Here is a 22930-nt window from a genome sequence, read left to right on the forward strand (position 1 = left end):
CACTGTGCCCCTGGTGGGAGGAGGTCTGGGTCACTGTGAAATCGACTGAGGGTTTTGCTGAGGGCATCTGCTTGTCGCTCACTGATGATTGCCCTGTCTGCTCTTGTGACACCGCCAGTACTTGTGTCTGAGTGTGCCAGCGATTTTCCACGCTTCACTGCTGGTTTCCCGGATGCGGTAACGGATTTCTGTCCACGTCTGTCTGGGAATAACATTCTTTCACAGTGTCTTCCTTTTCTGCACCGTGCACAAATTGGCCTTTCTGCCTTCTGTGCTGGCGCTGGCATATGTGTCCGTGGACAATTCCTTTTCATGTGCCCAAACTCCCCACATTTGTAGCACTGTCCTCTTGGGGGATTGTTCTTTTTCTGCATCGTCGCAAGAACTTTGTTGATGTTCTCGTCCTGTTGTTGGAATATTTTTTCGAGCATCTTCTCCAATGTCTTGTTCTCTGTTTGCCTTTCTGAATGTCCCTTTAACTGCTCTTCCCATTCCTCTCTTAATTCGTTCTTCACAATCGCTGTGACATGCTGAGGTGTTCCCACCTTGCTGCATGCCTTCACCATCTCTGCCAAGGATGGCCGTCCTGGCATGGTGCTAATCACCCGTTGACAATCCGGGTTGGCATTGCCGAAAGCCAAGCTCTCCAAGAGAGGCTTCTTCGCTTCTTCGATCGTCACCTGTCGATCCACGGCTTACGTGAGTCGATCGATGAACGACATGAATGGCTCTGTGGGACCTTGCCTGATGCAAGAGAATGGAACATCTGGAGCTCCTGTCGGTGTAATTTGCATGATTGCCAATCGCGCTGCTTCTTTGATGCTTAACATTCTTCGTGGAAGCCGCGCTGCTTGTTCCCCTGGGTTGTCATCTGGAGGATCTCCTGCTAACTGCCCTTCTGTGAGGTTCGCATTTGGCCCACCTTGATATCTATTCCGCAATTCAGAAAGATATTTTCTCCACCTTTTTTCCCAGACGAGACTCTGCGTGTCAGTGAGAATCATTGCCACAATACTTCGAATATCATATGGCGTTAGGTCATATGTGGTGAATGTCCCTCTTAGTAGCTGTTTGAAGTATTGTGAATTCAGCCCAAAAGTTTGAGCAGCCTTCCCTAAGTCTTTGAGTGTCTCATGACCCATCCTTTCCCACCTTGGATTCTGTCCCTGGGCATCATATGTCACTGGCATTGTCAAATCTCCTGATCCCATAAATAAATGCTTTTCCTTTGCCAATGCTTTTCTAATTTGCTGCCAATCCATCGTCTTCACTGGCTCTTGAAATTCCTCTTCTTGAGGTTATATTGGGATTTGCATTAATAATGGTGTTGTGGATGTCATCGGTAATTCATCGTGCCTCATTTCTCGCCTTGAGGTTTTTGGCCTCACTCCTAAATCCGAAAAGGAAACTCGAGGATCCTGTTGATATTTCTTTTTTGCCGTGTCAACTGAATGCAAGAAGCTTTTTGCTGCTTCTGCTGCTGACAGCATCCATGTCGGAACACCTTCCGATGCTGTGATCCTTATGACATCTTCTCCTTGTAGCTGTGCTTCATCTGAGTTTTCATCATCTTCATGAAATCCCGAAATCGATGGATAATCCCTTTGTTGTGTTAACATTGTCTTCTTTAAAGTGCTTTTCTTTTTGTATAATGTTGGGAAAAATTGCTGCATTGTTGCAGTCTCGCCACGAGATGGCGTTGTGGCTCCACTGAACCGGTCCGGCATGTCGTGCACTTCTGTCCTCCTCCCACTAGGTGGCGCTGTCACCGGCCTCCCCAGCTCAGATGACGGAATAAGCTCGACTGCCCCGTTTCCTCTTCCGGTCGACTGCCGTGTCGGCGATCTCATTTGAGACCGTGTTTGCTTGGCTTTAAATTCAGCTGAAAATGGAGCTTGAACACCAGAACGTCTCCCTTGAAGGGATGAGCCTTGGACCCTGAGGGTTTCAACTAGAGGTACCAAGTCTGAAGAAGGCGTGGAGCCCCGGGACTTAGAATCCCGAACACGGCCCCTCCTCGCCCGAGACGTCACAGGGGATCTGACCCGCCCCCGCCCGCGCTCTGCTCTCTGCGCATGCGTGCTCTCCGAGCTGCTCCCTGTCTCTCCCGAGCTGACGTCACTCTCTCCCCCTTGTTCCACCTCCGAAGTCTCCTCCCCTCGGTCTGTCCCTGACTCTGTCTCCTCCTCCTCTGACGCTGTGTCCATTCCTCCCACGGCGTGTACAGTCCGCCCCCCGCCGGCACTCGGGCCCGTTCCGCTATTCGGGCCGACCTTCGCACTGGGTCTGATGTCACCACCGCGCGCCTCCTGCGTCTCACTACGGTGGCCCTTTGGGGCTGCGCAGTTTCCCCCAATTCGCCGCCCGTGTTTCCCGCTCCTGCGCTGGTTTGTGACCCCCCCCCCGGGTTTTTGCGAGTTTTGCCCGCCGCATGCGTCTCTGCTACCCTGCCGGCCGGGGCGGCCGCCACCCCCGGCGCTGCACTGACTAAAGCCGCACCGGAACTCGTGTCTCCCATTATCTCTTCACTTGCGCCTCCCGCCTGCACTGCCGCAGCCTGGCCGCCCTGCTCTGCCGCCGCGCCGCCGTGCCCGCCACGAGGAAGCGCTCCCCCCGATCCCTTCTCTCCCCCCTGCATCCCCCCTTCCAATCCTGACTCCCCTGTACTCTCCGGGGTTTCAGGACGCTTTAAGAGTTTCCTGGGGTTTCTGGGTTTTGGGACCGGAGCTTTTAATATTATTTCATGCTCTCTTTCCTCGAGAGCCCTTTCCCCCTGGCTTCTTGAGGCCAGAGCTAATTTTTTCCTGGAGCTTTGCTCCCCCCCTCCTTCAGAGGGGGCCGCAACTTTTCGTTGCTCTTCCAGTCTTTTCGACTGCACCGAAATGCCTTCTACCATAATTCTAGCTGGCGAGAGCAGCTTTAACGCCGTCTCATCTTTTTTCGTTGCTAAGAGATATAAATGTCTATTAATTTCTTGCCAAAACCCCACTTCGAATAGCAGGCATGTTTCTGCAAGTGGATAATTGAGCCTTGCCCACAACAATAACTGTTTTAATTCTTTCTTTGGGATCCCTTCCGTGTATGATTAAGCCACGCCTTGTAAGGCGGAAAAAATTTCCCGCTGTTCCTGGGAGAGTGTGCCCCCCCTGTTCTTATTTTTGACCTTCTCACCGAATTTGTCGTCAGAGCTGTCCGAAGGCTCCCGATCTCCGCCCAGCAGGTCACAGGAGAAGGAATCCAGAGGCGCCTTCTGGTTCCAGTCCAGGCTGCTCTGCTACGAACTTTCCTCGGCAGAAGCTGAGAGATGTAGTTCTCAGTGACTGATGTTTTTTGCAGACTCTTCTGGCCGTTTTTTTCTCTTTTTTTCTTCAGGCTTCTCTCCTCAGGAGCTATCAGTGCTCTCCTGGGAACTCGTCCTAGATTGGAGCTGACCTCTTGGCTCTTTAGCTCTTCAGCTCTTCAGGGCTGATCCCCCACCGAAAGGGTTGGTGGGGAGTAGCCCACGCAGCGAACGCCACTTGTCGGTTTCTCAGCTGTTTAGGTGACCTGGAAAGGCCCGGGGTGGCCTTGGACAACCCACGCTTCAAAGGACGAGAAGAGGCTCCAGATCTTTTCTCGGTCTCGGTGTTTATTAATTGTTTATCTAAAAGATTTTCTCTTGGCCCGACAGAGGTCTGCACAGCAGCCAGCCATGAGCACACTGCGAGCCCCCGGGGCGGTCACCTATCTTTGTACTCAAAGTTACGTATACAATATTTATCATTTTTCCCCAATACCTTTTACCCTTATTAACCAGTGCACTTTTAGTAATAACCAATCCCAAAGTGCCAACATCACCACAGAAGATGGAGGCCAAGAAGAAGAAGAAAAACAGGACACGCCCCAATTCCTCCATCTTACTTCTTTAGACTCCCCTGTACAGAAATCCTAAACCCTGTGTCTTACACTCTAATTAACTTATCCCTTCACCATTTACCCAGTGAAATCCTCCTATCCTCATACAGGTGTCGTCTCCTGTGTAGGATCAAAGTCCAGCCACCAGACACTTCTGGCAACATTCCAGGACTCCCGAGCCCCCCAAGGGTGGTCTTGGTCCCTCTGCACCTCAGTCCTGAGGTGCTGAGATCCCACAGTTAGAGTCATCGAATTTGGCAAGGAACACACAGGGACTCACTCCAGATCGCTGGCAAACCCACATCCCAGATGTGGATGGGACTACCCACTTATTGTTTTTCCTGTTGGGTTTGACAACTGCGGTGCAGACGTTGCCTTTCCGCCTAGCTAGGGTTGCATTGCTAAAGCATCTGCCCTGGCCTGTGACTTGACTCAGGGTGATTCCTTTACGGGGGGTGTCCCATCTACATTGGTTGGGTGCATCTGCTGTGGAGTAACTGAAGGGAGTGTGTCGAAGGAAGGAGACCCAGACATCCGTTGATCATCATAGGCCCAATTTTATTGATCAGTACGGCGGGTTAAATACAGTTAATAATAAGCTTCATACATATTGCAAAAGTTGAGCTCAGGATTGGTCAGCTTACATATCAGCATCTACGCCTACTTCTACATTCCTATGGTTCTACTTTTGATACTTTTCACATATTCTCAGGATATATTCAGAAATATCTCTACTCCCTTTCCTCATGTTGCAGCAAGGTCACTGCTGACCTTTCCTTTTAGCTTGCTGACTGCTGGCTTTTCTCTTTCAGCTTAACCAGCGGCATTATTTCAGCGTGGCCTTTCTCAGCTAACCAATTATTAATAAATCTCTCCACATTTCCCCCGTTTTCTTCTTGCGCAAGGAGATTAGTTTGCCATGTTTTTGCTATTGTACGGCTAACCATGTTTTGAATACAGTTAAAGATACAAGGCAAAATAAGCAAAAACAGTAAGATTACACCCAGCAGGCCTATAGCATAGATCACAAGGTTCCTCAGCCACGGTCCAAGTCCTAAGCCTTTAAGCCATTCGTCAATTCCTAAACCGTCTTCTTCCTTAAGTTTGTGAAGTCCCTGTTGCAATTCTTTTATCTTAGAGTGAATGGACACCGAATGATCAGACAGATTCATGCAACACATTCCCTCGAACTCTTCACATCCATGCCCTTGTGCTAAGAGCAAAAAATCTACAGCAGCTCTATTCTGCAAAACAGCATGGTTAACACTTTGCACATCTGCAGTTAACATGTCTAGAATTTGTGATGTCTTGTTCAGCTCATCCCTTGCCCAGCATCCTAATTGTTTTGCTAAATTCATAGCTTTATTGGCAGATCCTCCTGGCAAGATAGTTGAAACCACCACCTGTTTGAATGTGCCCCAAAACCGTGGATCTCCTATCTTGCTGCAGTCTAAGTCATGTATGCTACGTTTTTTCCTGTTTGAATTTTGACTCAGCTGCATTAGCAAGGACACATTAGGGTGAAACAGTGACAATTTTCCCAAATAACAGGGTCCACCCTGTGGTTTAGCTGGTATGCCGTTCCACGCCCTGTCTCCACAAATCAAAAATATTCCTGTGGGTAATTTCATTGGTGCTGTGATATTTGTGCCGTTACATTGATTGTAATGCTGTGGAGAGAATTCACTCACATTCAGGGATGAATCTAGGGTGGCCCATGTTTCTTTAGGTTGGTTTAAATTCTGAGCACCCAGAAGTCTGAAGCTAAACCATCCACCAGCTGTAGTGTTAGATATGCTGGCATTTGTACTTCCAAAAAGATCCAATTCCTCAGGAGGAGAATGCAAAGAGGTGTTAAGTGATTGGATTAGTAAGCATTGACGATAGCCATCACTCTGACCTGCAGTATACCCTTGTTGCACTGGCAATGTGATGTTTGACATGTTAGACATACATAAGGTTTGGTTGTTTATCAAACTGCAAAATTCTCCAGGAGACCACACCGGAAGTCCCACCAGGCATGTTCGAAATGGGTTAGTGACTCCTCCAAGACTAAGACAAAGTGATGATTGGTTAGTTTGATTAGCAAGTGTCACCCATAAATTTTCCCTTGGTTGACTAAAGTGTGTTATTCCTACTGCTTCACTTGCTACAGCATTGAGCAGTATAACAAGAACAAACCTCATTTTTCTTTCTGCTTGCTTTGCTTCTCCCTTTCTTCCTTCTGCTTGCGTTGTTTTTCCTTTCTTCGCTGTCTTTTCCCTGGTTTGTTAGATTGTCTATTGTAAGGCTGAGTTAATTTTTGAATATACTGATCTAATTCTAAATCAGCATCCTTGCTCACAGGTATAGCATGAGATAAGTTTGAAGGCAAATCAGCTTTACAGCGAGCTGCTATGATGCGTGAGGCTTTAGTAATTTCAAATACTCTAAGGTTTTCCTGCAACTTCCACCTAAGATATGCTATAATCACTTGTTCTGCACTCTCAAAAAGCTGTAATCCTGTCCGTCCTGGCAGGCCAGTACTTTGTTCAAGAGCTCTAACCCAGAAATAATTTCGAATCCACTTTCCAGAACAAGGTTTACACCATAAATAATCTACTGACCTCTGTGAATACCAATAAACCTGATTACAATCTGCACAATGCAAAGCTACCCATGCATAGCATTTATCATTATCCCTTTTGCAAACGTAACAAGGAAGTGAATATAAGTAAGGACCAGTATGAAATTGTGGTTCTTCAATCCAAAGCAACCAATTCAATGGTGGTGATCGCAAAGCCTCTTCTGCCTTTTTACTGTATGAGGCTAACAGCTCAAGGTCTCTCTTTAACACAAGACGTATCTTATTTCGTAATCGTAGTTCTTGTTCGTTATCCTCCTCAACAACTATATCTTCCCGAGGGTCCCACAACTGTAAAAGTGTTCTAATCATAGAAAATTAATTAGCAATCACTGATACCCTTATTCAAATGAGACCCTTCCCCTTTTGCCTTCTTTTTCTTATCTGTCTTTAATCTTGCTGCTCCTGATCTCACTGGTCCTGCCACTTGCAAACTCAATTTTTGCAACTTGTCAATGCAGCAATCTAATGCTCTATCAGGATCCCCTTTGAAGGGTCCTACAATTGAATGCTGTGTTAAAGGCACTAATTTCCTACACCTTATAGAAACTATACGTGATTTACTTTGAACCTTAATTCTATTCACAATACATTGTAGTTCCCATCGATAATAAGCAAGAATTTTCTGTTCAGGAGACTCATAAAGATTTAAAGCTATATATGCATTTTGCCCTGTTTGTCTCCTTAATTCATCTTGCCAACTTTTACCCCACGTGTGCTCTTGTTCACAAGTATGACACCACAAATCCCACAATAGTGATTGTTCTATCCAAAAAGTTCTTTCACAACCCCCACAACGTAGAGCTATCCAGGCAGCACAATGTGGATTGTAACAGTCAAGGCAATGTAGTTTCGCTGGATTCGTTAAATGAAAAGTTGATAATGAGTCAATAAAACCAATCAGCTCCTGGGCTGTCCGATAGTGACGTGTCAGTGCTCTGTCCAACGCTTCCGAGTACCCCTTCAATTGTAACAGTAGTGGTTGTAGGACTAGAAGCAGTTTCTTCCCCAGTCGCTCCCTGTCCTCCTCCGTAAGGCGATCCACCAGAGGCTGCATCAAAGACAGGTTTAGTCCACTTAGCAGGCACCCACAAAGGCCCTGTAGGTGAGGAAACACAAAGATACCCCCGACCCCAATATAATACTTTTGCAGGTTTTTCCCATAATCCTGTACTCGGGTTCTTATACTTAACCCAGACCTCTGTTTCCTTAGTATTTTCCTGACCTGACCTCGGATGATGTTTCATTGCAGGGGGGGTATCATCTTCCCCAAAAATGCATAAATGGTTAATCACATACAAAAACCTTAGACAAACATGCCTGTGGATCTGCCAAATCTTGATGTTTTTCAATATACTGCTTAAGGGTACCGTTTGCTCTTTCCACTATTGCCTGTCCAGTAGGAGAGTGTGGAATACCTGTCACGTGCTTAACAGACCACTGATTCAAAAATTTCCGAACCCTAGCACTTACATAAGCTGGACCATTATCGGTTTTAATACTCTTTGGAACTCCCATAACAGCGAAACAACTTAACAGGTGTCTGATAACATGTGTAGCTTTCTCTCCTGCCTGAGCCGTAGCCCATATGTAATGACTATATGTATCTATGGTGACGTGCACATGCTTGACTTTACCAAATCTGGCTATGTGTGTAACATCCATTTGCCATTTCTCATTTATTTCTAAACCTCGAGGATTTACCCCGATGCCTAGACCTATCCCACCATTATGATAACTACATGTTGGACATGCTCTGACAATGGCCTTGGCTTCTGACAAACTCAGCTCAAAGTGTTTTGCTAAACCTCTTGCATTTTGATGATATCTACTATGTGCTTCTCTGGCCAATGTGTGCTTGTCAATAGGACAAGAATTATCAATGGGTAGGGTAACCAATTTATCTGCACGTTCATTCCCTTCTCCTAAACCTTCAGACCATTTATGACTCCTAATATGAATCACAGAATATGCTGCATTTCTTTCTCGTAAAGCCTTCCTTAACTGTATCAGTAACTCATACAATCATTTATTATTCACTTCCTTAATTGCTGCTTCCTCTATTCGTTTGGCTACTCCTGCAACATACATAGAGTCTGTGACCACATTTAAAGGCTCCTGTAAGTTGGATACCGCCCATACTACTGCTAACAATTCCAAAGTTTGTAAGCTATCTGCAGGGTCTGCTGTGAGGAGTTGATGCTTCCATTGTCCCTTTTCTTGCCAGGTAACAGCAGCATGCCTTGATTTCTTTCCTGCATCTGTAAAGGCTGTAATAGCTCCTTCTATGGGGCGTTCTTCTCTCAAAGGTCGAGTAATCCAGTTCCATTCTGTCATCCATTGCAAAACTCTAGGCACTAATTTACTAGTCTCTACTTTAGCAGGTGACATTAATAATGCTTCTTGTAAATTCTTTGAATTAATCAAGTACCAGTCCAAGGTTTCTTTTTCCATAGGCAATCTAATAGTAGCAGGTTCTCTACCATCCACTTCAAGAATTCTGAGACGCCCCTTTTTGATTAATGCAGCCAATTGTTCAATTTTTGAAGATATTGTTTTCTTATGCTGTAGTGGTGGTGATAACCATTCCAACACCCGTATCTCCCCCGTTTTCTTTTGCAACTGAGAGAGAGCACCAAGCAAGTGGCAAGGGCTATTCCAGATAGTAAGGTCGATGGGGTGGTCGAGTTGTCGACGAGACACATACCCTTGCTGTACACAGTTACTAATTTGCTGCAAGGCAAGATGATGCTCCTTTGTCAGGTGTACAGGAGTAGTAGGGTCCACGCCTCTCAACAAAGGCCGTAGGGCTTCTAGTAAATGATTTGGTATTCCCACAATAGGCTTCAGCCACTGTAAGTCTCCCAGCAACTTCTGTGCATCATGTAAAGTTTTAATGTCCAATTGTAATTCCAATTTTTGTGGTATTACTATTTGATCCATCAGAGTCCATCCCAAATATTTCCAGGGCTTTGTAGTCTGAATTTTCTCTGCAGCAATAACAAGTGAATATGCAGCAAGAGTATTTTTAATGGTTTCAATCTGTAAAGAGGAGAATGGCTGTTGCTGTGCAAACAAAATATCGTCCATGTAATGATATATTATAGTTGCTGGCCATTTGCGACGTAGTGGCTGTAAAGCAGCATCAACATAAAGCTGACATAAAGTGGGAGAGTTGCGCATGCCCTGCGGAAGAGATATCCATTCAAATCTTTTATCCGGTTCTCCACGATTTATTGCTGGTAAAGTGAAGGCAAATCTCTTCATGTCATCAGGATGTAGGCCAATAGTGAAAAAACAATCCTTTAGGTCAATAATTAAAAGTGGCCAGTGTTCTGGAATCATAGCTGGATTTGGAAGACCAGGCTGTAAAGCTCCCATTGGTTCCATTTGGTCATTCACAGCCCTCAAATCGTGTATCAAATGATATTTCCCTGATTTCTTTTTGATTACAAAAATAGGTGTATTCCAAGGGCTTGTAGATAGTCGTAGGTGCCCTTTTGTATATTGTTCCTGTACCAATTCATGGGCATGCATAAGACTCTCCCCTTTTAATGGCCATTGCTTAACCATCACCGGTGTATCTGTTTTCCAGGTGAGTGGAATGGGGAAAGTCCAAGCAATGGCAATTACCCCAAAGGGTGTTGATTAGTTAACACCACTCCCAATTGTGTTAAAATGTCCCTTCCAATTAAACAAGAAACTGTAGGAGGCAGTTGAACAATTGAAAACACAGCAGATATTTGTTGATTCTCAATACACACAGACAAAGGTGGCGACCTGCTTGCCAGTGTAAATCCTCCCACTCCTGTGAGCATGTTTGATGAGGGAAATAGAGGCCAGTGTTGTGGCCATGCTTCTGGAGAAATGATGCTAGTATCTGCTCTTGTATCCAATAATCCATAAAGGGTAATGCTTTGATGCCCATAAGTAATTCCAACCTTTTGCTTTGGTCTATTTTGTAAATCCACAGTTAAAAGTGTAACACCAGTAGAGCCAAAACCTTTTTCATCCCGTGTTTGTCCAGTAAATGATTGTATTCCTGATGTCATTTGTGACAGTGGTACCAATTGTGCAATGCGTTGTCCTTTTGTAATTTTAATCGGAGGATAAAGGGTGTAAGCCATGATTTGTATTTCCCCAGTAAAGTCTGCATCGATAACACCAGGCAAAACAAATAATCCCAACATAGTTATAGAAGAACGTCCCAGCAATAATGCTCCACATGTTTGTCCATTTAATATAAGAGGGCCCTTTACTCCAGTGGGTATCCTCTCAGGCCGATTCGTCATTAGTGTGACGTCTACTGCTGCTGATAAGTCCAAGCCGAGGCTCCCTGTTGTTGCGGGTTGCAGGCAGGAGGTAGCAGCGATGTTACGGCAGCAGCTGGTGTCTCCGATGACACGGCGGCAACTTGTGTCTGTCCCTCATTGCCGCATCGGTAACACTTGATGAATGGTCTCGAGCCTCCTTACGTGACCACCAGTGAGCCGCTTCGGAGAGGAGCAAGAGCAGCTAACACCTGATTTTGAGTAGACTATGCTTTTGCAACCCTAATCCTAATTCCTTTAAGGCTTCTACTATAAATGCCTGTGAAGCTGTTGGCATTAATGCCATTCACTCTAATGCTTCCTCAATAGCCCAATTTGCCCCTAAAGTAGCTAGCACTCTTTGGGTTGCTGGATTGCTATTTTGCAAGGCACACTACTTCAATAGGGCCCTGCAACACCAGCCCGATCTATAGCAGTAGCTGCTCTATCGATAAAATTTCCAAATGATTCTTCTCTACCTTGTTTAATGCCCATATAAACCGGTAACCCTCCTGGCTCTTTAACCATGTCAATTGCAGCACCCACTAACCACATAGACTCCCTAAGTTTATCTTCTCCCGATATCATCTGTGCCTCTGTACGTAAAAATGCCTCTAAGCCCATCAGCTCCTTTACTGTTACTCCATGTAATGGGTCATGTGCATTAAACAACAACTGCTGATGCTGAGTGAATATCAACCGAACTATTCCTCTTAAATCATTAGGACATAAAACCTGAGTATTAAAAAGATAATCTAGCATTTGCTTAACAGGTTCACATTTTACTCCAAACTGACTAACCGTAGAACGTAGCTGAGTTAACAGCTTCCAATCTAAGGGAGTATATTCTGCTATATTATGCGTAAGGTTCCCCTGTGCATCATAGTGTGGTGTGTATGTAACTGGGCATGCAAGACTAGAAGCTATTTCCACCGCCTCACCATCCCCCATTTGCATTACTTCTTTCGCCAAAGCAGCCCAAGCTTCCCTCCTCTGTTTAGCCATCTCCCCCCATGGATCACGGTGTGCCCCTGGGATGGGATCTGGCTCTTTAAGGGTGCTATGCTGCTGGCGCTTCAGTGCAGACACCGAGTTTTTGCACGGGGAAGGCAGTGAAGCAGAGGCTGGCTCGCGCGGGGGAAGCAGAGGAAGCAGCCCCCCCGCTGGAACTGACAGTGAAACCGGAGCCGGCTCAGGCTGAGACGGCCCGCGGGGGGCAATCAGCCCCCCCGCTGGAGCTGTAACCGGAGCCGGCTCATTGAGGGGAAGCGGCGGAGGCAAGGCTGACGGCGGAGGCGAAGCTGGCTTGCTCCCACTCCCACCGTCCGACCCGCCCGAAGCCGGTAGCGGAGGTAAAGCTGGCTTGCTCACACCCCCACCATCTGACCCGCCCGAAGCCGGTAGCGGAGGCAAAGCTGGTTTGCTCTTACCCCCACCATCCGACTCGCCCTCCCCCTCAGACAGGAAAGGTGCAGACGGTTCCACTGCGCCTATAGGAAAATCTTCCACACTACTTTCCTGGGGACCCTTAGGCATAAGTATCTTAGTTACAGAAGGTGCCAGGGGATCATCCTCACGACCATACCCTATATTCCTCCTATGAGCTTCTGTTGCCCTTTCTGCTGCCTTTCTCTCAGAGACCTGCTGCAGTAACGTGTTATACACCACCCGCCATAACTTCCCGAATTTCTTTGCTGACTTATCATCGTCCAACACTGTATCCCACAATATTTCCCCAAACTTCTTCCACTCTGCTAGCTCATGAACTGTATGAGGGTTAGAAAAAATACCCTTAGCATGGCCATAGGCTAATAACCCTGGTAACTCCTTTTTTAAATCTATCCCCTTTATCCCACGCCGCTCTAAATAGGCGGTAAATAAATCATATGCCGCTTGCCTATCCATACCTATTAATCAGCGCTGTTGCAGCTCTCCAGGCTCCTGCGGCACGTATTGGCTTAAGTCCACCGTTGTGAACCTTAAGGGTGCTTCAAATTCCGGCACCGTCCCTGCTGCCGGGACCCAAACCCAACTTCCCGACCGTGGCGTAATCCCTTTTTCTTTTAATCCGAGAAAAAGGGTAGAGATTCGGTTATGCCCGCATTCTCCACCATTTGTCGAAGGAAGGAGACCCAGACATCCGTTGATCATCATAGGCCCAATTTTATTGATCAGTACGGCGGGTTAAATACAGTTAATAATAAGCTTCATACATATTGCAAAAGTTGAGCTCAGGATTGGTCAGCTTACATATCAGCATCTACGCCTACTTCTACATTCCTATGGTTCTACTTTTGATACTTTTCACATATTCTCAGGATATATTCAGGAATATCTCTACTCCCTTTCCTCATGTTGCAGCAAGGTCACTGCTGACCTTTCCTTTTAGCTTGCTGACTGCTGGCTTTTCTCTTTCAGCTTAACCAGCGGCATTATTTCAGCGTGGCCTTTCTCAGCTAACCAATTATTAATAAATCTCTCCACAGGAGTGTTTAAAGCGACTGCTTCGTAAAAGGGAGGTTCGACATCGTAACAAAGCCAGCAGGATTCGGTTAGGTTAGGGTTAGATTAGTTCAGGGATAGGAAGGTAGCTTCTAACATACGAAGGATTGGGTCTGAGTCTGACTCGGCTGAACGGCCTATCTGAAAGGCTTCCGCGTGGCCGGTCGGGATATCAGCGACCCTTGTGGGCAAGGCTTTGGGGTGGGTCGCGTTTCTCCCTTTCAGCACGCTTTTAATCACTTTGTTGGGTCCGACCGCTCGGGGTGCCGATGGTTGGAGCCTAATAATTCGCACATGCCTAGCACGGTCCCCTAAATCCCCCTTGGCGTGGTGGAGCAGCTGCTGATAGGTGCCTTGGCTGGGGGCAGTTTACTGCCAAGTGGCCTGCCTGGCCACACTTAAGGCACGCCATCACACTGGTTATTGCAGTGTGGACTGCTGCTTGGATGGGAGCAAGGTGTTCCTCCTTTGCAACGTGTCTGATCATGTCTGCTGTATTAGACCCAGGTGGCAGTGATCTTAGAATGTCCTTGGTGTCTGAGTTGCATTGCTGGCGTAGGCAGTCTGCCAGCACGGGACCCTTAGCCTCTGAGGGTAATGAGGAGGAGTCTAATACTGCCTGAAGCCTGTCCACAAACTGAGTGAAGCTGTCACTTTCACTCTGTTTTATAGTTGACCATGGTAAGGGTTTGTCTACTACTTTGGCAGTAGCACGGATGGCTTCCCGGGCAGCATGGGTGGTTGTCATAACCTCATGGGCCCGTAAGTTCTCAGCCTGGGCCTGGGGGGTGATCATAGTGGGGTCTCTGCCCATCAGCCTTTGTATGCTGGACCCGTGCAGTGGCTGGTCAGCCCCTGTTATCTGGGCTAGCTCCTTTGTGCATTGATCCTCCCACTCTTGTTTAAAAATAATCATTCCTGCCCTATCAAAAATCATTCTGCACGTCTACTTGATGTCAAAGGGAAGCATGTCATCCCCCCCAAAAACGCTGTCAATAAGTGTGGTAACCATGGCAGAATTAATTCTCTTGTCTGCAATTGCTTTAATAATTGCTTGTACCTCTTTTGGATTCACTGGAGAACAGGTCCTTCTTTGGTTTTTGCCTGCCCCCCCCACACGGACTGGGAACACTAGCTTGACTGAAGGGGTGTACTCGGCGCAGGCTATCTTTATTTTTCGCCAGTCTGTAAGCGGGGTCCAGTCTTTCTCTGATGACCCCTTCACCCATGCGGGAGCGCTGCGACTAGAGACCTTATATGCTGCTGCTCTTCTTCTGTTAAGGCTAGAATCCGAATCGGAGCTCCCCGACTCCCTCTCAGACTCGTCCCGGCTCGAGTCTGAGTCAGAGTCGGAAGTCGAAAGACCGAGCACTTCCAGAATGCTCTGCCTTTTTCCCAGGCTCCGACCCTGCCCCCTCGTGCGGGGGGCGGACCGTTCCCTCCCCCTGGGGTCTCCCTGCCTCCTGCTGGGGGAGGTCCTTGCCTTATATGGGCTTAATTTGAATAGAGCGCTCTGATTGGTGTTACACTCCACTGCGGGGACCGCCCCCTTCTCCCTGCTCTCCTGCGCATGCAATGTTAAGCAGACTGACTGTATTTCTGCCCTTTTCCCCCTCTTCTCTTCCGCCCTGACCACGCGGTTGGTCGCCATTTTCGAGCCCATACGGCGGCGGAGAGATTTTATCGATCCAGGCGGTTTCTGACCATCCCGCTGCTTCCCGCGCCTCCTCCGCCAGCCCCCCCCAAAAACACTGCGCCCGTTGCTCTGCCTCCTGCGTCGGGTCGGCAATCGGCGGGGGGGGGACGGGTAGAGGAGCCGCGGTTTTGCCGAGAGGCTCCGAGGGGGCGCTGGGATCTGGCGGGCTCCGTGGGGGGGTTGGGGGGCCTCCCGGGGGGTTTTGGGCTCGGGCTTGAGGGGAGGTGGGATGCGCCTAGCCCCTGCACATGCCCGTCTCCAATCTGATGACTTTCCGGGGTGGTCTGTGTTGTAGCTCCCACCCCCAACTGCGGAATGGCTATTAAACAACTTCTCGCAGCTTTCCAGGTTTCTTGCTCTTGTCGAGCTTTTTGCAGAGCCCGGACGACTCTGCCCCACGATTTTAGGGCTTTGCCCGAGCCTGAACACATGGTATCCTCGGCCAGGGTTTTCGTACAATTATCCCACACCTCCGGGTGTAAAATATCCACGGGACTTTCTATAGCCCCCAGCTTAATCAATCTCGGCAATGCGAGATTCATATCTTTAAGCTTACATTCAATTCCCCATTGTGCATGCACCTCACTCACAACCTTTGCAATTGCTTCCATGATTCGAGGGCGTCCCCTCCGCTGCACTAGACCAGCTGTGCAGCTGCCGTCCTCTCTCCAGGCGAATCCCCGTTCCCCGGGCGCTGATCGGCTCCCAGAGTTTCGGCACCAGTTGTTGCCTTCTGATGGAAGGCAAGGCGACCTGGTTCTGAGGAAATGGCACGGCCACCCAAAGTCTCCAGGGTCGCTCGGGCCAAGAACACACGCAGGCACCAACGTGGTGGATGGTTCAAAGGCCTTTATTGTCTCATCTCGTCGGGTTTTATACTCGGGAAGGTTTTTCTCTACGTCTGGGGTCTTACCTTACTGTAATTGGTTAATAAGGAGTTGAACGTTACTAATGTTAGGGGGGTCTACATTCTTGGGTGATCCCTTATCACTAGGTGTTAGGGGGAGAGGAATCCTGCTGCTTTCCGTGACATCGCGAGATCTTCCAAACACCTGACCCTATCTACTACAGGAGACCATCTAGTCCAACCCCAGAATGCTTAACAGGTCATTGGATGAAGTATATCTGCAAAAGTTACAGTACACAAAACTGGTAATGAAGAATCCTCTGTATACCACAACTGAGAATGAAAAGAGACCATTTAAGACTAAAGGAACATTAAAATAGTCTCTCCATAATATAAGTCTGTTAATGGTAAATAAAATCCTCTTTATCAGAACTGTGGGCATTTTGTTTACTCCTAATTTATTAGCATAGGGAGCAGCAGGTTAATTGGGGACTAAGCAGGGAAGGAGAGATAGGAAAGTCAGACCCTAGTCACTTAAATTCAGGGTTAAACCAAGATTCTTTTGGTCTGGGTAGGTGCAAAGGAAAAATGCCAACCAGATGTCTTCAAGAGCTAAAAAATCACAAACTTTACTAGTGAATTATAGAACATGAGGAACTTTCTCAGAGGATTCAGTACAACATGAAACACCACAACACAGAAATAGCCCACTGAACACAGAAAATGTTTAAACCCATTTGTCATTGCCTTCTGTAAAAAGAAAGTTAGAAGGCAAAAGGGGGAAAGATGTAGAAAAAGAGACATTACTACCTTCAGGGTTCCAGTGGTGTAAAGCTCCAAGATGGAGGTAGAGTTAGAGAGCAACATGCTTGCGTCATGGTTAGTCTTCTTAAAAACCCTTCCTACCAGGTGGGTCTTTCAGTTGCTCAGCCATTTCGGGGGCTGGGTTAGGCAAAACAGGGGGGCTGCCTCCATTGTGCCATTAGTGACAGACACTGTGGGGCTGGGCCAGGGCACCACTGTGGGATCTCAGCACCTCAGGACGGAGGTGCAGAGAGGCCGAGACCACCCTTGGGGGGCTCGGGAGTCCTGGAATGTTGCCAGAAGTGTCTGGTGGCTGGACTTTGATCCTACACAGGAGACGACACCTGTATGAGGACTGGGAAGGTTTCACTGGGTGAATTGTGAAGGGATAAGTTAATAAGTTAATTCACTGGGTGAATTGTGAAGGGATAATTAGAGTGTAAAACACAGGGTTTAGGATTTTGGTACAGGAGGGTCTAAAGAAGTAAGATGGAGGAATTGGGGCATGTCCTGTTCTTCTTCTTCTTCTTGGTCTCCATCTTCTGTGGTGATGTTGGCACTTTGGGATTGGTTATTACTAAAAGTGCACTGGTTAATAAGGGTAGAAGGTATTGGGGAAAAATGATAAATATTGTACACGTAACTTCGGGTGTAAAGATAGGTGACCGCCCGGGGGCTTGCGGAGTGTGCCCATGGCTGACTTGCTGTGCAGACCTCTGTCGGGCTGAAAGAAAATCTTTTAGATAAACAATTAATAAACACCGAGACCGAGACAAGATCAGAAGTCTCTCCTTGTCCTTTGAAGCGCCGGGCTCTTCAAGGCTATCCCTGGGCCTTTCCAGGCCACCTAGACAGCACAGAAAACTTACAAGTGGTGTCCCTGAGATATCTCCGGTCATAAATCAGCAAAGAGAAACATGAAAATCTACACACCACCTCACCAGAGCAAGGGCTCACCCACCCCCTACCACATATTCCAAGCCCCCAAGAGGTTTTGAAACAGATTTCCACTCTGACAGAACATTATTTGAACTACTCCTTCCCAGTCCCTTCACAGATACAAGGTAATCTTATATTTTTATGCATAAGACTAGTATTTTCTTTTGCCAAGTGATAATTGCGCACAGCTCTCTCTCTAATTTAAAACAAATTAATGGAGATCGGTCTTAATGGGATTTTGGGGGGTGTCTTAATTACAGACCATGGAATAAAGTATTTCCTTGTTTGTTGCATCGTTGCTACTTGGCCTGTCACGTTCCAAGCCTGAAAATGGCATCAAGTAGTAGATTCAAAAGTTTGCAAACTCCTGGAAGCGTGTTTTAAGTCAGCCTTATTTGTGAAATATTATTGAGCTTTTGGATGTAGTTTATGATCACATATAATGAATTTTAGTATTTGTTCAGCTTAACACTTGGATGCTAACTTTCCTTCCTTTATTGCCTTTAAATGTGACATAGTTATGCTGATTTTTTTGGTGAATTATATTGAGTACAGTAGCTGACCTTTAGAGCAAAGATGCATCTGACAATGAAGAAAGCATGGATTTGCAGGAAATGAAGAAAGCAGGTCACAAATGTGACCTGTTTTGTGAAGTAGCTGTGTGAGTGAAATGGTTCAGATGATGCTGACAATTGAAATGAAAGGGAGGCTTTCTGGTGTTCCAGCATCTGCTGGTGTATACTTGCTGGATGGTGACCATATCTTTTCATGTTAGAGGTGATGATAACTTGCAGTGAGCGCTTTTGTTTGTAAAGGCACCAAATAATGTGTTTGGAATAGTAGTGAGGGAAGGGTAAAATGTTTCCAAGAGAAACAGGAAATAACACATAAATATTGTTTATTCTTAAGATGCTTATAAGAATCTAATGCTATATTCATTAAATACAGTATACTTTGTTAGAAATACATTAGCATCCTATTAGAATAAAAGAGTGTGTGTTTGATTAATTGTGAGTAAGATGATAGGTCAGTTTCCTTGGGAAGTATGTGAAGACTGCTGATGATGTAATCAGACAGGTGTGGAATGGCTAGGATGCCACTGTGAATTTAAAGCAAGCTGTCTGCACATGAGGAAGATGAAAGCATCAGATCAGGTACACTCAGATCAGGTGTGATCCATGGTCATATCTGAATGAGCTCATACTTTTTAGGCGTGTTTTTTGAAAGCTTTGTTTGATAATATTGACAGTAGACAAATTACAAAGTAAAGACTGGGGAAGGTGCTGTGGACCTGCTAATGGATGTAGATGCTCCAAGAGGTGAGGGACTACAAAGAATCAAATGCACTAAAAGGCTGAAGAAATGATCCAGAAAGATGTTCCATTTTTGTGTATGATAGTATTAATATGTTTTTAGCTATTTAGAATAATCAGTATCTTTATGGTATCTTTTATTAAAAAACCCACCCAAGATAATTTTGAAAGACAGATGTCATTGATAGGTCTGTTACATGACATCGTGCAGAGCTAAGACCAGGCTGAATAGGGAAGTACTGGTTATGACTTCTGGGTGATAAAAAATTCCTTTCCTGTGGTCTTCTCTCAGCCCCTTGTATTGCATTTTCTGATCAAGCTCTGTTTTATTTTTAGGAGCAAAGCTTTGTGTTTAAAATGGAAGTTGATGTGACTGGAGAGTCCAGAACTATCCTCTCCACCCTCTCTGTGCCTCTTGCAGAGGTGAGTTCTGCAGCCAGGACAGAAGCAGAAAAGCCACGCTGTTCCAGCACCCCCTGCTCACCATTGAGGCGGACAGTTGCAGGATATCAGATCCTTCACATGGATTCTAACTACCTGGTTGGCTTCACAACTGGAAAGGAACTGCTAAAATTAGCCCATAAGTATATTGGAAGTGAAGAGAATAAAGGAGAATCTGGTCCTAACTTGGGCTCCAGACATCTTGATTCAGGACTTCCACGTTCCTCACGTTTGTACAAAACCAGAAGTAAGTACTTCCAGCCCTATGAGATCCCAGCAGTAAATGGAAGGAGGAGGAGACGGATGCCCAGCTCTGGGGATAAATACAATAAAGCTTTACCATATGAACCTTACAAAGCACTTCATGGTCCCCTGCCACTCTGCCTTTTGAAAGGTAAAAGGGCTCATTCAAAATCCCTAGACTACCTCAATTTAGACAAAATGAGCATTAAGGAACCTGCTGACACAGAAGTGTTACAATACCAGCTCCAACACCTTACTCTTAGAGGGGATCGTATGTTTTCAAGGAATAGCACATGAGCTATCATCTCAAATTTAGAAATTATTTCTGATCTTTTGTCTCTTGCTGCAGAAATCCACTGTTGAAGTGAGTACATGACTGTCCACATTGTAGGTGGTTTTATCAGCTCAGTGTTACCAGGAATACAGTCTTGGCAATGAAGTTTTCTGCAAATACTTGGAGAGTGAAATTTTTTCCTGATCCAGCAGCTTCTGATGCAGATTTGACTGCAACTAGTGGATATTTCTTTGGACACATTTTAACAAAAAAAAAAGCTTTTGGTTTTTGGAATTGTTTTTTCTGTACTGCTACATCTAGTGTTTACAGTAATTCAGCACTGAAAAATTTGTGGTGTCTGCTTGGTTGTTTCTAATTTTGGCTTGATATTAGAAACTGCTCTTGGATTATTACCCAAGGAGATTTTTTTTTGTTTACTTTTTGTTTCTGTAGTAAAATATATGTGGTTTTCTTGCAGCATGGACAAGAATGTGAGCTTGACTGGATGAACCACTTGCTATTTAAACAATCCAATTCATACATTTTGAGACTGCGCTTGTACTAGTGATGGGGTGAGATTTATTCATAAAAGAAATGTTTGCTACTTGAATCCTATCAAAACTGATTTTTTAGTTTCTGCATTGAAGTAATTGCTTTGTCCTTTTTATTCTATAGAACATGTTCAGGATAAATCTTTGAGTTATTTAAAGCAAATCTTTCAAGAAATAGAGTGATTTTTTTGTTTGTTTGGTTCTTGGGGGTTTTTTTTGTTAGATTTTGTTTTTACATTGTCTAGAGACAGAAAATGGAATGTCTGTACTGGTATGTTGGTAATGTTTTTGATTTTAATTTGTGATTTTCATTTCATCTGTAGTAGCAGAAGGTATCAACTTCAGCATAGCTTTGGAAATTTTGTTTACTTGAAGCACTGAACACAAGCTCTGGAGGGCAGATTTTTTTCTTGACAAGAGTGAAAGTGAAATATTTCTTGTCAGTGTTAAAGAGATGATCTTGAATTTTACAGCAGAATAATGCACTGGTTACGTTTGTTAATAAGTTTTTATTCAAATATGACATCAAATGCAGTTTTGACAGCTGTATTTCTAGATGTGTTTGAAACATTTTGTTTAATTATTTTTTATTTTACTTTAGTTTAAAAGTGGAAGTTTTCATACTGTATTTTTTAGATACAGTCTTGTACTGAAGCAGTACATAACTTGATTTTTTTCCTGATGACCTCTGCAGAAGTTAAAAATAATTTCATATTGCTTTGAAGCATAAATTATTTGATCAGTTTTTTCTGATAGGTTCAAGATTTTTTTTGCTTGTTTGTTTATCACTCAGAATTACTAGAAAGCACTGGTTAGTGCATGTGCTCTGGGAAATGAAGAGTTCTGATGCTGTTGCTCTACAGTTTAAATGAAGGTAGCCCACTAGTGAGCATTTTGTAGTTTGGTTATCTTTTATAGTTTTATTAGAAAATACAAAAAATTTTTGTATTTTTTGTATTTTCAAAAATACAAAAAATGTGTATTTTTCAAAGTTAACTGCACTGGTGTAAATTTAATGCATTTAAGATTGATCTTGAAAGTAAAGTCTTCCTATTAGTCTTTAGTTTGAAAAACAGAAAACGGTCAAATGCCAAAGAGATGGTGGGTTTATTTAAGGAATAAACACTACTGTTTATTGAAATATGAAATTAATTTGTATTTCTGGCTGAAAAATAAAAAGGATATTATAAACAGCTTTTGTTGTGAATTCATTTGCTGTGTAGGAGAAAAAGAGGACATTAAAAAAAATACAGCTGTAGACCAAGGAATATTTAAAAACAACTTGAAAGTCAGGGTCCTAGATTTCTGTGAAATAGATGCTTAGCTCTGTTCCTTTGTTTTGGGAAAAAGGCCACACATTTACCTTATGTGCATCTTTCTGATATTGTCCAGTGCTATAATTGTATGGCTATACAAAGAGACTGGTTGATGGCTATGTAGCTGAGTTCAGACATAACAAATGTGTTGGTATTTTATCTTTGGTGATTTGTTTGTCAGTGTGCTCATGGGTCATGGTATTCGCTTAACTCACATATACTTGCAGCCCTCATAACATGGGAAATAGTATTTACATTACATGTAATACAGACTAAGCAAGGAATTGATAATAGATTATTTGTTTCTTCTAATTTTAATGGTATGAAGGAATCAGAAACTAGTTTTCCAACATAATCAATTTTTAAAAGTTCTGTAGTGTGGTCTGGTTGAAGCTAGTTATTTTCACTTTTAAAGCATTACGTGCTGAATGGACACAGTTGGAAAAGATCATCATTAGTGACAATATAGTCAGCAAACACTGGAAAAAATACTTTGAATAAGAATAATTTTATAGTGGAGCTACAGTAGAGTAGAGAAGTATAAATAAGTTGTTAAACTGTTGTAGGAAAAATGTTGATTAAAACTGAAAAATGTAGATTTATTACAATGCTAATAGCTTTAAAGACAATGTCAAGCTTGGCAACCAACAGTAAAATGCACATACCTTTGCATGTTGTTGGAGCTGGCAAGTGCAGGTTTGATGAATCTGAGGATGACCTTTTGCATGAATGGTTTGCTGTAATCTTTTAATTGGGACATCAGTTTCGATAATGGGCGATTACACTGAACACTGTAAGAGTGGCACAAACTGCCAGATAACACAGATCCTTAGAAGAACACTATAATGTGATTTACTGATTTTTTTTTCCTGTGTCTCACAGTACATTGTTTTAGCCAGAAAGTAATGACAACTTTCCAAGTCTTTGAAAACCTTCTGACAGATTATATGGGTTTTTTCTCAGTGATTTTGCCCGGGTAGTTTTTTTTTCTCTTCCATCACAAAAGAACTCAGGAAAGATCAAACTACCTTCAGGTCTACAGAATGTGTAATGCTTCCTTTCCACATTGAAAAGGAATGTGGAGCAAGGGAACGTGTCCCTAATATTTGAAAGGACCAAGGGGACATTACCCTAATATTTCAATACCCAGTTCTGTCTCACACCGTTCTTAACTTAC

At 44.6% G+C, this 22930-nt stretch overlaps 1 protein-coding gene across 1 annotated transcript in view; it reads left to right on the forward strand.

The window, feature by feature from the left end:
• Positions 1-20035, forward strand: part of MACIR (macrophage immunometabolism regulator) — a 33298-nt gene extending 13263 nt beyond the window's left edge. Inside the window, exon 3 of the mRNA XM_058824251.1 lies at positions 19265-20035. Within this exon, the coding sequence (XP_058680234.1) occupies positions 19265-19909 (645 nt within the window). The 3' untranslated portion in view covers positions 19910-20035. The remainder of the gene's footprint in view (positions 1-19264) is intronic.
• The last annotated feature ends 2895 nt before the right edge of the window (positions 20036-22930 follow it).

Source organism: Ammospiza caudacuta, chromosome Z (assembly GCF_027887145.1).
Source record: "Ammospiza caudacuta isolate bAmmCau1 chromosome Z, bAmmCau1.pri, whole genome shotgun sequence".
Taxonomy (NCBI): domain Eukaryota; kingdom Metazoa; phylum Chordata; class Aves; order Passeriformes; family Passerellidae; genus Ammospiza; species Ammospiza caudacuta.